This window comes from Sciurus carolinensis, chromosome 2 (assembly GCF_902686445.1).
Source record: "Sciurus carolinensis chromosome 2, mSciCar1.2, whole genome shotgun sequence".
NCBI lineage: Eukaryota > Metazoa > Chordata > Mammalia > Rodentia > Sciuridae > Sciurus > Sciurus carolinensis.
In genome coordinates this window covers 153,623,961-153,638,837 of record NC_062214.1, presented here as the reverse complement: position 1 = coordinate 153,638,837, position 14,877 = coordinate 153,623,961, and the positions used below count along the sequence as shown (strand labels likewise).

The window sequence follows — 14,877 nt, the reverse complement described above, 5'->3', positions numbered from 1 at the left end:
GCTCTGTTTCATCTCTACATCCTGGTTCACTTATTTGGAATCTTATTTACAATTCTAGTTAAACTTTCATATATCCGTTTACTTTTCCCTGCCTAGATGTTAAATGTAGCAGGATTCTTCAGTTTTCCTCAAAAGTGCCCAGATTTAAATGTCTGTAGGAGAACATGATTTATTTGTGTAAATAGATTTTTTAGTATGTCTTTGAGTATGTTCTAATGTATCAATGTAGGATATTATAGTAATATTTTTTGTTCTCTTTAAGGATATACATTGAGTAGTAAAATTCTAATTAGTAATAAACAATATGGTTAAACTGATAAAGCATTTTTGCATTGCAATCTGTCAAAAATAATGATTCTTTGAGGTTCATTAGAAGAAAACAAATTTTTTTAAACACGCCATGACTCATAGGTAAAGATTCAGCATGCTTTATTATAGATTACAAATTCAATTCAGAATAATTATACTACTATCATAATTTCCATCATTTTGTTATTCAATATTATATTAAACATACATTTATATATATTAAGATGTGGCATTTGACTTCAAAGATTATGGGAAATTTTGTAGTACATTTGAAAATTATAGCTGGTCATAAGGAAAGAACATTAACCATCCAGAAAGTTACCATCACTGGGAAGATACCTCAAACTTTAATCCTGTATACAAAAATAAAAAATATAATCTTTTCATTATTTTGCTCTTACCTCTAAGCTTTTGAAATTTCATTAGCCATTAGAGGAAATAAACTTCCCAATTTTCTTGTGTATAGTCAGTACAGCCTTGACTCTTCATGTTGTCAGGAGTTTTTGAATGTTTCCTTATGTCAATAGTATTGTGCTGGACACCTTTGGAAAGAAATAGACAAGGTTTCTATACTCAAATACTTTTCAGCCTTTTAGAGAAGAGAATGCCAACATGTAAGGATAGTTACAAAAGAGTAAGTACAAGATGACACAGTAGACAATGAATATTAAACATTCTGAAAAGAGATTTGGAATAATGAGAAGTAATGATTACAGTGCAGTGGAGTTATTTAAGGCGCTCTGGAAAATACCATTTAATAAATGAAAACATTTAATAATACTATATTCAAGGACTCTTACTAAGTGCTCTAGGATATTTCAAAGAAACTAAAACAGAATTCTTGCCTTCAGATAGTAAAAAATAATAATAATAACTTCCTTTTTCCTGGCCTTATCTGGTTGGGATAGCTGTTGCCACAAGTGAACTAGATGTGTTGAATATTTTTCTCCTTATTAATATTCCTACTAGTCTCAAAATGAACATGGAATTAAAGAGATTGATGAAAGTTTGGTATAACGCTTTCTAGCATCCAAATAAAAATAACCTACAAAACATTAATCCGTTTTTGTGATTTTAAATACTTAAATCTAAACTTAGTTCTCAGCCATGCACAATGGTTATACCTATAACCTCAGGAGGTTGAAGCAGGAGGATCACAAGTTTGAGACCAGCTTCAGCACAACCTAATTGGAACCATAGCAACTTAGAGAGACCTTATCTCAAAATTTAAAAAAAAAGGACTGGGGCTGTAGCCTAGTGGTAAAGTTCCCCTGGTTCAATCCCTACTACCCAAAGTAAAATAAAGAAAAGTAAACTTGATTTCCCCTGAAAACTAAAATGAAAATTGATTTTCTTTACTCCACCCCATAGCCTAGGAAACATCTATCAGCCTAACAAATGAAAGTTCATAGTTGCACTTGAGATGAAGTATAGAAATCAGATTAGTCCTTCAAATAAGAAATTTGATAAATACTTTAAACTAGTGCTAGATTACTTCTTTACTCATTTACAATTTATCCAAGCACATGCAATAATTAGTAAAAGTAAAAAATAAGTTGAACTACACAGTTAGTGTTGCACACCACTCTGTTCAAAAAATGTGTAACCACAGTTCAATAGTGAGAAAACATCAACAAACTCAGATTGAAGACCGTTTCAGAAAATAAAGAACAGTATTCTTCAAAACTGTCAAGGTAATAAAAGATAAGGAAAGATTGAGAAATTTGTTACAGGTAGGAGGAGACTAAGGAGACATGACAACAAAATGCAATACGGTTTCCTGGATTGGGTCCTAGAACTGAAAAAGGTATTGGTAGAATAGAGAAATCTGAATGAAGACTATATATTAGTTGATAGTATTATGGCAGTTAATTTCTTAGTTTTGATAAATATACTGTAGTCATACAAGATGCTAACATAAGGGGAAACTGCGTAAAGAAAATATGGTAACTCCCTGTACTATTTTTGCTACTTTCTGTTAAGTCCAAAATTTTTCCAAAATGAATTTTTTAAAGGCCAGTAGAGGAATTAAAACAAAATACTAAAAATCTTCAGCTAGGCCAAAATAAACGAGGAAAAAAGGAATAGAGAAACAAAAAATAGGTGAGACAAGGGAAAAAAAAAAGTTGACCTAAATTCACCCACATCAATAACTACAATAAATGTAAGTGAGCTAATACTCCAGTTAAAAGGCAGAGGTTGACAGATTTGATAAGATTGCAACACCTGGCTAGATGTTGTCTGTGAAGAGTACAGTAAAGTCACAGATAAATTTAAAGTAAAAGGTGGGGTTTTTACAGTTCCAGCTAATTTGAAGTGCTATGCTGGCAGCTCTGTGAGGTTACAGCATTTAGCATTTTGGAGGGGAAAGTGTGTGTTCCCATCACTTGCTGAATAAGGATATCCCATAGTGTGAAAATAGCATTTCAGGAGCCAGTTTAAAAAATGGAGGAATGTAGTAACCTTCTAACCAGCTTTCCTTTTCTTTCTTTGGTGACAGATTTCTATCATCTAGCATTTAGTTATTATTTAATTTTTATAAATTTATCTAACTTAATTTTTCTGAGGTCCAAGAAAGATTGCCAGGAGTTTTCTCACTATCATTAGCAGGTTTGAGATGCTCAGGCTGCCTTCTAGGGGTTGTAGTTTTCCAGGTTGCCCACTTTTAGTTCTTCATTTTTTCTGTTGAAGGGATTAATATGTCATCAGCCAACCCACTTTGGATATTCTTACTGATTTCAGAATTATATGATGAAGAAAATTTCTTTAAGAGGTGATTTAGTAAGGAAATTTATTGTAAATGTCACTAGTATTTTAAATCTTTTTCATTGTCGTATAAGGCTACAGTCTTATATATGAAAGACCATATTTATTAAATATTACCATTTAATAAATTAACATTTTCACTTGTATTTTTATTTCCTGCATGTTTGCTAATACTACATAAGAATTACTAACTAAAACATTTATTTGTTTATTTATTTATTTATTTATCTATTTATTTATTTCACTGCTAGGGGTTACACCCAGGGCCTCACACATTCTGGGAAAGCGCTCTACCACTGAGCCACATCCCCAACCCTAAAACTTCATTTTTTAAATGAAAGACAAGTTAATTAGTACTTTCTATCCCTGTTTGGATTGATAGTGAAACCATTTTTTCTTCTACTGTACTTAGGATAGTACCTGTAATTCTGTGCTTTGGGTTGAAAAAAATTAAACTCTGTGCTACAAAATGTGTGACAAATATAACAAATGATGTTCAAGTGAAAACAAATTTGAGAAGGTAAACCATGTCTATTTAATTCATGAAAATTTTTTCAATGTTTTTCTGTTTTGAGGGTGAAAAACTTTTCTCTTTCTATATGTTGGCGTATTTTTCTTTTAAGTCATACTATTTTAGAGAGGAAAACCTTTATTCTCTTAATAAATATGGTATTTGGTTCATGTTAGTTTTACTACTAGATTTATAAAATCTAGTTTTTGTTTCTTTGTATAATGAGTTCTTGAGTTTATGTCAGTTTGATCCACTTTAGTGTGTTAGCAGCATTTCCTAATTTAAAACTGTTTCCTGGACTAAGTGGTACATCTACTCCTGAATAACTGACCAGAGTCACATGAAAGAAGAAACATTTCAGGGATGAAAATTGCTTCAGTTGTCATATTCTACCTCTGTAACATTGAAATCTTTTTATAATCCTGACATAGCAACCCAGCTTTTAGTCCTAGTCTATAGTGCTTTCAGCCATATAATAGAGGCATAGTTATTAAGTATATAGTTATAGTGATTAATGCCTCATAAACATTTCCCGGATACCTTCATTGCACAAATCTTTGCATAATACATCTGTATATACAACAGATTTGTTATATTTCTAAATTGCACAATAAGAATTTCTTATTTGAGCAGTATTTAACCTTTGAATGTCAAATTAATATAAAAAGGGAGTGAGGATGAAAATGAAATGTATTAGAACATAAATTTTAACTAAATTAAAAATATTCTATTTATTGAACTGAATCTCAAATAACTGATTTGTAAAATTAATTCCAAACAGACTTTTTAATAATTGCATACTTAAAACATAAATCTATGAATATACAGCTAACAAAGTTTGACAGGGAACATGTTGACTTTAAGGTTATCTACTGATTTACCAAATATTAAGTCTGTGCCTGGCTTTCCTCTATGTTTTCTGTTATATGCTTTCAAGATGTCACAGCATACATTTTTACTAATGATATTTCCAAAAGGGATAGTTTTAAAAGTTTCTGATTTGATTTTCTGTTTAAAATATTCAGTTTTAAAAGTCTTTTAAGATCTTAAGAAGAGTTGTGAAAAGAAATTTGTTTCTTAGGGGGACCTCGGGCCACTGCACTTCAGTGATAGAAAGCATCAAATGAAATGTATATTTTGCTGTCTTCTTAGACAAGCTGTGTTAGAGGTAAAATGTTATTCACTGAATTCTTGATTTGTATATCAGCTATTGACTGTTTCAGAGTCACAAATTTGGTGAGAGTAAATAACCTTAGTATAAAGATAGAGTTTATAAATTTCATCAACATTCAACATGCCATGTTCTATTTTTTATTCTATTTATGCAAAGACATTAAATGATAATCACATAATTGTAACTGATAAATTTAGATATCATTTACCTTTGTTTCTTTCAGTAAAAGTAGAGCATATATTTGATAAACATTAAACTAATGCTTTGCTTTACTGAATTTTAACTAGAAAGTATATAAATAAAACATTTAGAATAATGTTTGTCAAATACAACTCTTTTTTAAAGTTAATACTAGATCAAAAAGGCCAAAGGACAAACCTCATTTAAATTTACTTTGAAGCTCAGTGTTTTTGCTTTCTTAGTTGTCCACCACCTCCCTCCCTTCTCCCTCCCTTCTCTGTTCAAATGGAGAGGATATAAGGAGAGTACAGATGCGGCAGGTCTTAAAAGAAAGCGTTCCCAAGGTACAGTAATTGTAGTTTTATTTCTCTGTGTAGTTGTATTCCCAGCTTTATAGCATTCAGTTGTGTTTAAAGTATGGAAATTATTAGTTTTTTTTTTTTAAATATGTGCATTACTCTATTTTGCTTAGTGTTACTTTATTATACATGTGTATAAATGTTTGTAAACTATGGTCTAGTAATGAGATGTGCAGCAGTATTAAGATGTTTTATTTTAGTATAATGTGTAGCTGCTTTTTAAAAGGAACAATTTTGCTGACATAACACTGTTCTCTATCTCAATCTTGTAGATTCAATATTTTAAACATGTTGCTAAGAACTACTTTTATCAAAAATGTGGTTTACAATTATTAAACCCTTGCACAAATTTTTTAATTTATGAGGTGTTCTATTACTTAAAAAGCTGACCTTGTAAATTTTCTTTGGAACTGAGGATATTAATATTTATTGGGCTAATTGAACCTTGATCTTGACTTAGTGTCAGTAATATGTACTGGCAGGTAAGTAAAATATTAGTTGATTTTTTTCATTAATTTTTTAAAATACATATATTTTAGTTGTAGATGGACACAATACCTTTATTTTCTTTATTTTTATGTGGTGCTGAGGATTGAACCCAGTGCCTTACACATGTTCAACAAGCACTCTACCACTGATCTACAACCCTATTTGTAGCATAACAAATTCATTACTTCCACAAATATTACTGAATTCATAACAGTTTCTAGGCACTATGTTAGGACACTGTATTTGGTGCTAGGGATACAAAAGTTATCACGACACATTCCCTGCCGGTCACAGAGTTTATAAATCCTGATGTATAGAGGTTTGGATTTCTTTCCTTTAAGAACTAATTTTCACCAGGCATAACCCTTTTATAGAAATGTGATAACCATAATGATGAACATCAATTGAAAAACATTTTTTAAATTTTTTTTTCACTAAACATCTTTCAACTTTGAGTTTCTGCTGTGATGAGCAATATCCAGTGATAATTGGCTTTCATATCCATTCCAAAAGTACCTCATATTCCCAATATCTTGTTCTGTCTTCTACTGACACTTTTACAGATCTTTTTTGATACTTTTAGTAAAATCAGCAGAATTGAAACTTAACATTTCAATATCAGTGTTATTGAAGACTTTAAAATAGGTATATATATCCCTTAGACCTAAGAGTCATATCACCTGGGAGCTCAGTTCTTTAATAATCAAAACAGCTATTTAAGTACATATTAGAGGCTAAAATCATGGTAGCATTATAATTTTTCATGTAAATGAAGTTTTTCTTCAGACCCTCAAGTTAATTTCCCTTTCTGCAACAGCTATTTATAGTTTCAAATTGAGTCGAAACCACGTGGACTGGCATAGTATGGATGAAGTGTATCTTTATAGTGATGCAACCACATCTAAAATTGCAAGAACAGTCACCCAAAAGCTGGGATTTTCTAAAGGTAATTGTTAAATATTACTATGCTTTGTCAAATTTGGGGGAATTGGGGTGTTTTTCCCCCCTTATATCCAAAGAAGACAATTCAAATTGTATTTTTAGTGTTTTAGTAGGTTTTAAATTTCATGTTAGGTGAAACTTTAAGGTGATTGAATTGACGTGCATTCATCGTGAATAATCATATTTTTAGATTTATCTGACAAGATTAATCAATGAATTTTATACTTCTGAATGCACAAAAACAGTCAAACCTGGGGCAATGAAAATAAAACATGGCAATTGAAATATAGTGTCAAGGGAAGTGAAGACTGAAATTTTTCCGTTGTATTTAGTGACAGTGGGGGTCACTGATGACTTGACAGGGTAGAAACCAGAATGACCACCTTCTAAAGTGGAAGGTAAGGAAATGAAGGCAGTGAGAAAGACAGCTCTTGAAAGACCTTTTACTAAAAGGAAAACATTGGTACCTGGGGAAGAGATGAGAGTACTATCAAAAAATGAATTTTAAAAATAATTTTGAAGTCTGATAAAATTTTACTATACCCTTTTAAATTAAATTTCTTTAAAATGTGCTAAAATATCTTTTCATATGCTTATTAGTCATATTTATTTAGAGAATTACCTTACCATTTTACTTTGCGAATGATGTCCTTTTACATTTTGATTAGCAGACTGTCCTTTTAATATGCAGGGAGTTAACTTACCGTGTGTCATGTTTTGCCTATATTTTCCCAGTTTGCCATTTACCCTTCTATTACTGGATTTTTTTAGTAAAGAAGTTTTTAATTTTTATGTATTCATTTTGTTCTTGCTTTTCTTTTCCTAATAGTTTCTGGCTTTGGCCTCATGTCTAGTTTACTATATATCAGCCAACCAAGATACCATCTTTTTTAAAAAAATTTGTAACTGTAGACGGATATAACAACTTTATTTTTTATTTGGTGTTGAGGTTCGAACACACTGCCTCACATGTGCTAGACAAGCACTCTACCACTGAGCCACAACCTCAGCCCCCAATATATCATCTTAAAAATGCTGTATCCTCCTCTGTATACCCAGTAAATTTTTTTCTTTATATTGTTATTACTACTTCTTTAAACACTGTAAAAATGCTCTCTCTCAAAAAAAAAAAAAAAAAAAAAAAAAAAAAAAGGTAAACTAAGAATCGTAATTTTTCTGCAGCATCAAGTAGTGGGACCAGACTTCATAGAGGTTATGTAGAAGAAGCCACATTAGAGGACAAACCATCACAGACTACCCACATTGTGTTTGTTGTGCATGGCATTGGGCAGAAAATGGACCAAGGAAGAATTATCAAAAATACAGCCATGTGAGTTCTTTGATGAATATGTTCTACAACTTCTCCAGAATGCATACTTTTGTCTAGGGTGTGAGAGCTATTAACAGAGTTCACTTGTTCTGCATGTTTCTCCAATGCCAGCTATTCTAACATTGGTCAAGTTTCTGGATCAAATTTTGAGAGTGGTTTATCTAGATAAAGATGATGATGTTTTATTCTTTCCCCTACTATATGCAGAAGAAGAGGGATCAGAAAGCCTTTTCAGCCTAAGTTAGTTTACAGGTTAAAAACAAGAGAGCAACCTAGTGTTAAGTTTGTATCTTACTCTCTGAACTTCAGAAACTTGGAATACTTCAAAGTTGTACAAATCTGAAAGGACTCAGCATTGTTTAAATTGCCAGTTAGCAACTTAACCTGTCCAACTAATTGCTGCCAGAGAAAACTGAACTTTAAATTGTATACAGAAAATAGTGGCTACTTTACCAACACACCAGGCAGAACATTTTTTATCTCATTAATTGATTTATAGAGATTTGAGCATAAAGCTGAATCAGTTATTGAGGTATGTATGTGAAGATTTTTGTGTTCAAAAGATTTTAAGTACTGTGTTAAAAGGGAATATTAGGGTTAGAAGTTCCACCATAAATTTGACCCTGAGCCCTTTCTTTGATAGCCACTTATGAAAAATCTGATAAGGTGCAGATTTATGATATGAGAATAAATCAGTTATATTGAGAAACACAGTTTATCTGATTCTGAGGCTTCAAGTAATTGTTTGAGTCCTTATAGCAAGTAATGTGTGATGCTAGAAAGTATGCCCTCAGCATATTGTTATAATAATACAATGTTGAGTTTCATTCCACTTTTTATTATAACATCTTAAAGCCAGCTGATAAGATTAAAGTAAAAGTATAATACAACTTTTTTGTTTTTGTTTTTTGTTTTTTGTTTTTGCGTTGCTGGGGATTGAACCCAGGGCCTTGTGCTTGCGAGGCAAGCACTCTACCAACTGAGCTATATCCCCAGCCCCTAATACAACTTTTAAAGAAAATTTTGTGCCAGGTATAGTGGCACAGCCCTATAATCCCAACTACTTGGTAAGTGAGGCATAAAGATCACAAGTTCGAGTTCATCTTACATAACTTAGCAAGATCCCGTCTTAAAATTTAAAAAATTAAAAAGGGTAGGTGGAGTGGCTCAGTGGTAGAGTGGTTGCTAGGCATATACAAGGCCCTCGGGTCAATCCCGAGTACCAGAGAAAAAAGTTTTTTGTTGTTAGATTCTGCTAAGCTACCCTGATTCTTTTTGATTTCTCTAGCTTTTATAATAGGACTCTTCAGTCTGATCCTAGTTATAGTTTCTGATGAATTATACGCTATTTCCCATGATAATTATATGCTGTGTCCAGATTTTACTCGATTATCTCAGCTCCTGAGAACTAAGTATACTGACATACTCTCTCTGGAATAATTGATAAATAAGAAAGTTACTTCTTTGGATACAAGTGAAGGAAAATTTAACACAAAAAGGCTTAAGCCAAAAAGAGGATTTAGTAATTCATTATGCTGAGGAGACTAGGAGTGCTACTGCCAAATAAGTCATCAGTATTCCATCAACCCTATCCTCCTTCATTTTGGAGCTCCTCTTCGATATATCATTCAGATGTGGTGTGTAGGTATCTTCTATTCAAATTCAAAAAGAAAGGGTAAGTCTTTCTTTCCAGAAGTCCCAGCTAGTCTGTACATGTTGGTGACTGGTGATATTGCATCCAAGAACCTGAATTCATACATGTGGCCACATGTATGCAGAGTCTGGCCAAATTTGTCATAGTCTCACCCTAGAATCAGGTGTAAGTTGACTACTTCTGTCATAACCATAGAGAGATATAGAGCCACAGATAAAAATCAAGAAATATTATTGAAGTAGGATGAATGGATCCAATAAAAACTCATGTGCCCACTTCAAGGAGGGTTATATCATTCCTTTGTAGACAGGTTAATTTGATGAAAAATTCTACACAGAACTTGGTAATTGGTGTAAAATATTCACACAAAAATAAAGCTTGCTTAATAATTGACGAGAAAGCCCAGGGGATTTCTTACCCTTTCCCACTTTCTGTTTCATCTTTATCAGGGCTATTCCGAAGCTTATCTGTACTTGTGATTTGTTGAGTAAGGCTACAGTTAACAACCAAGGTAGACTAAGGTTTTACCATCCTATACTCCATTGATAACCTTTTGTTCTCTAAGAATCTCTAGAAATTATGTCTTAGAGACTTAGAAATACAGGTTTTTCTCTGTCACCTTATTTTAGTAAACTTACTTATGAATTCAAGCTACTTTTAATTATTTTTGTTGCAGAAAATTTTTATTATTTACATAGGTTGAGAAGAAAGTTTATAGACAACTTCTGGAAATACCAGAATTGGTTTACTAAAAGGGATGAATTTGTTTTGAATAATTTGGATTTGTTTTTATGGAATTTTATTACAAGGGGAATCTTCATTAAGTTACATACCTAACTTCCTAAAAGAATACAAAGATTTTTTTCAGTTAACATGGTTGGTTGAACACATAAACTTATCTTATTCCTCCATGGAACCTCACTAAAAATGAAAACAAAGGAATTTTAAAAATAAAAAGCATAAGCTCATAAATACTGTTAAAATGGGAGAAGAAACAGTGATAGATAAGAACATCAATGAAACTTTTTTTGAAAAAATAAAACAGGAAATTTGCATGGTTCATAAATCTTAGGATAAAAACATATAGTGTGAAAGGGCTTATTCTGATACCTGTCCCCATCTTCCCTCATTATCCTTTGTCCTTGTGTCTCCTTTTGTATTCTTCCAGATTTTCTTCAGGCATATACAAATTGGTGGATTTTTTGTTTTTTGATTTTTGGTTTTTTGTTTGTTTTGTTTTGTTTTGTTTTCACATGAAAAGTGGCATACTATACACTTTGGACCTTGACTTTTTTTTTTTTTTTTAATTGTAAACAAATGGGATACATGTTTCTCTGTTTGTACATGGAGTAAAGGCATACCATTTGTGTAATCATAAATTTACATAGGGTAATGTTTGATTCATTCTGTTATTTTTTCCCTTCCCCCCACCCCTCCCACACCCCTCTTTTCCCTCTATACAGTCCTTCCTTCCTCCATTCTTGCCCCCCTCCCTAACCCTAACTCTAACCCTAACACTGACCCCTCCCACCCCCCATTATGTGTCATCATCCACTTACCAGCAAGATCATTCTTCCTTTGGTTTTTTGAGATTGGCTTATCTCACTTAGCATGATATTCTCCAGTTTCATCCATTTGCCTGCAAATGCCATAATTTTATCATTCTTCGTGGTGGAGTAATATTCCATTGTATATATATACCACATTTTCTTTATCCATTCATCAATTGAAGGGCATCTAGGTTGGTTCCACAATCTGGCTATTGTGAATTGAGCAACTATGAACATTGATGTGGCTGTATCTCTGTAATATGCTGATTTTAAGTCCTTTGGGTATAGGCCAAGGAGTGGGATAGCTGGGTCAAATGGTGGTTCCATTCCAAGTTTTCTAAGGAGTCTCCACACTGCTTTCCAGAGTGGCTGCACTAATTTGCAGCCCCACGAGCAATGTATGAGTGTACCTTTCTCCGCACATCCTCGCCAACACCTGTTGTTGCTTGTATTCTTGATACTCGCCATTCTAATTGGGGTGAGATGGAATCTTAGGGTGGTTTTGATTTGCATTTCTCTTATTACTAGAGATGTTGAATATTTTTCCATATGTTCGTTGATTGCTTGTAGATGATCTTCTGTGAAGTATCTATTCATTTCCTTAACCCATTTGTCGATCGGGTTATTTGTATTCTTGGTGTTGAGTTTTTTGAGTTCTTTATAGATTCTGGAGATTAGTGCTTTATCTGAAGTATGATTGGCAAAGATTTTCTCCCACTCTGTAGGCTCTTTCTTTGCATTGCTGATAGTTTCCTTTGCTGAGAGAAAGCTTTTTAGTTTGAATCTATCCCAGTTATTGATTCTTGCTTTTATTTCTTGTGCTATGGGAGTCCTGTTGAGTTAGTCTGGTCCTAAGCCAACATGTTGAAGATCTGGACCTACTTTTTCTTCTATAAGATGCAAGGTCTCTGGTCTGATTCCGAGGTCCTTAATCCATTTTGAGTTTAGTTTCGTGCATGGTGAGAGATAGGGGTTTAGTTTCATTCTGTTGCATATGGATTTCCAATTTTACCAGCACCATTTGTTGAAGAGGCTATCTTTTCTCCATTGCATATTTTTGGCACCTTTGTCTAGTATGAGAAAATTGTATTTATTTGGGTTTGTATCCATGTCCTCTATTCTGTACCCTTGATCTACCTGTCTATTTTGGTACCAATACCATGCCGTTTTTGTTACTATTGCTTTGTAGTAGAGTTGAAGTTCTGGTATTGCGATACCCCCAGCTTCATTTTTCCTGTGAAGGATTGCTTTAGCTATTCTGGGTTTCTTATTCTTCCAGATGAATTTCATGATGGCTTGCTCTATTTCTGTAAGGTACGTCATTGGGATTTTAATTGGAATTGCATTGAATCTGTATAGCACTTTTGGTAGTATGGCCATTTTGACAATATTAATTCTTCCTATCCAAGAACATGGGAGATCTTTCCATCTTCTAAGGTGTTCTTTAATTTCTTTCTTTAGTGTTCTGTAGTTCTCATTGTAGAGGTCTTTCACCTCTTTTGTGAGATTGATTCCCAAGTATTTTATTTTTTCCGAAGCTACTGTGAATGGGGTAGTTTTCCTAGTTTTTTCTTTCCAGAGTTGACTTTTGTTTTAAAATGTGTACTTTAGAGGTTACTGTTCATGATTTTCTGTTTCCCTCTTTTCCTCTGTATAACACCTGTCTTCTTAAAACAAGTTTATCAATTGATTTTTTTCTAATTGAGTGGAATTATGAAGACTTTTTTCAGAACTATTTAATTATCTGTAATTGAACAGTAATTCTCATGTGCTATTAATCTCTTCCCTTTTCAAAGTATCAACTAAACATTGATTGCCTGGCTGAGAGAACATCAAAGTTAAATAAGCTTATAATAAGACTGAAATCATGATTTTTATGAATGGCATTACAACACCACAATTTTGGTTATAGTCTTAGCTATAGTAAGACTCAAATTATTAAAATCAAGAATAAAAGTGGGGACATTACTATCAACTACCAACCTTATAGAAGTAGAAAGCATTATAAGGCAACATTATGCACAATTCTATGCTAGTAAACTAGGTAACCTAAATAGACAAAATTCCTATAAATTACAAAAACTACCAAAAAATAGTCTATCTGAATAGACCTATAAAAATTAAACCATTTGAAGTAATCAGTGAAGTTTGCACTAAAACAAACCACAAAGCCCAGAATAGAGGGCTTCACCGGTGAATCTACCAAACATTAAAAAAAGAATCAGCACCAATTCTTCACAAATGCTCGAAAATATAGAGGAGTAGGAAAATTTTAACTCATCCTCTGAGGCCAGTATTACTCTGATATCAAAAGCACTACAAGGAAAAAGAAACCAGTATTTGTTATGAGTATAAAACAGAAATCCTCAACAAAATACCAGCAAACTGAGTCCAGAATTAAAAAGAAGAGTTAGATAGCTCGATACAGCTTTATCCCAGAAATTTAAGGCTAACTGGGGTGACTTTTAGAGAAGGAAAGATGAAAGAAGATAACAAGAAAAGAGGGGACAGAGAGTAGAAGAGAAAGATGGATGTATTGTGGCCATGTCCCCAAATTTGCCTTCCTAGAAATGATGCATTAATTAATAGAATAAAGGGGAGAAAGCACATCAAAAATCTAAAAACCTTTTGTAATAAAAACAAATACTTGTAAAACTGGAAACACAAGGAATTTCTAGTATCAAAAAGATTAAGAATAAATTTAACAACAGAAGCATAAAATTTGGGTGCTGAAAACCACAGTACACCATTGAAAGAATATAATTCTAAACCTAAATAAATAGGACATCCATGTTTGTGGATTAGAAAACAATGTTAAGATGGTGATACTTTTCAAATCGACCTACACATAATGCATTCCCTATTAAAATCCTACCTGTCTTTTAGTAAAAATTGACAGGCTGATTTATATGTAAAGGTGCAGGACCCAGAATAACCAAAAGTATCTTGAAAAAGAACAAAGGTGGAGAACTCTGACTTCTGATTCTGTAACTTACTGCAGAAAGGGACCCCATAAAGAAAATGAAGACAACCCTCAGGATGGGAGAAAATATTTGTAAACCACAGTCAAGGGTGTGGTATCTTACAAGGGAACCATAAAGAAAAGAACTTCAGGTTTTTTTCAGTGGTAGGATTTGAGTAGACTTTTTGTCCAAATAGAACATACAAATGCTCAAAAAGTACATGAAAAAGATGTTCAGCATCATTAGTATCAGGGAGATTTGATTCACAGTTGCAGATGCCCCCTCTGTGATCTTTCTTATAAAAATGAAAAATAACAAGTGTTAGCATGGATGTGGAAAAGTTAGAATGTCACATATTGCTGTTGGGGTTCTAAAGTAGTACAGCTGCTTTGGAAAACAGATGAGCAGTTCCTCAAAAGGTAAATGATAGTGTATGGACTGACAGTACCCCTCCTAAGTAGAATTAAAAACATGGCCATACAAAAACTTCTCAGAGAATGTTCATAGTAACATTATTCCTAATAACCAAAAAAAAAAAAAAAAAAAAAAAATGGAAGCAATGCCCATCAACCAATGAATAGATAAAAAGGGTATATTGAAATATTATTTGACAATAAAAAACAATGAAGTACTAATTCATGGTACAGAGT

At 32.8% G+C, this 14,877-nt stretch overlaps 1 protein-coding gene across 7 annotated transcripts in view; it reads left to right on the top strand.

Annotated features, from left to right (window-relative positions):
* Nucleotides 1–14,877, top strand: part of Ddhd1 (DDHD domain containing 1) — a 76,013-nt gene that overhangs the window by 27,822 nt on the left and 33,314 nt on the right. For 4 of the 7 annotated variants that reach the window (XM_047539463.1, XM_047539461.1, XM_047539462.1 and 1 more), the window contains 2 exons: nucleotides 6,606–6,734; nucleotides 7,913–8,060. In XM_047539463.1, coding sequence (XP_047395419.1) covers nucleotides 6,606–6,734; nucleotides 7,913–8,060 — 277 coding nt within the window. Of the gene's footprint in view, nucleotides 1–5,182; nucleotides 5,285–6,605; nucleotides 6,735–7,912; nucleotides 8,061–14,877 lie in introns of all 7 variants that reach the window. The other 3 variants (XM_047539458.1, XM_047539459.1, XM_047539457.1) reach the window with 1 other exon arrangement.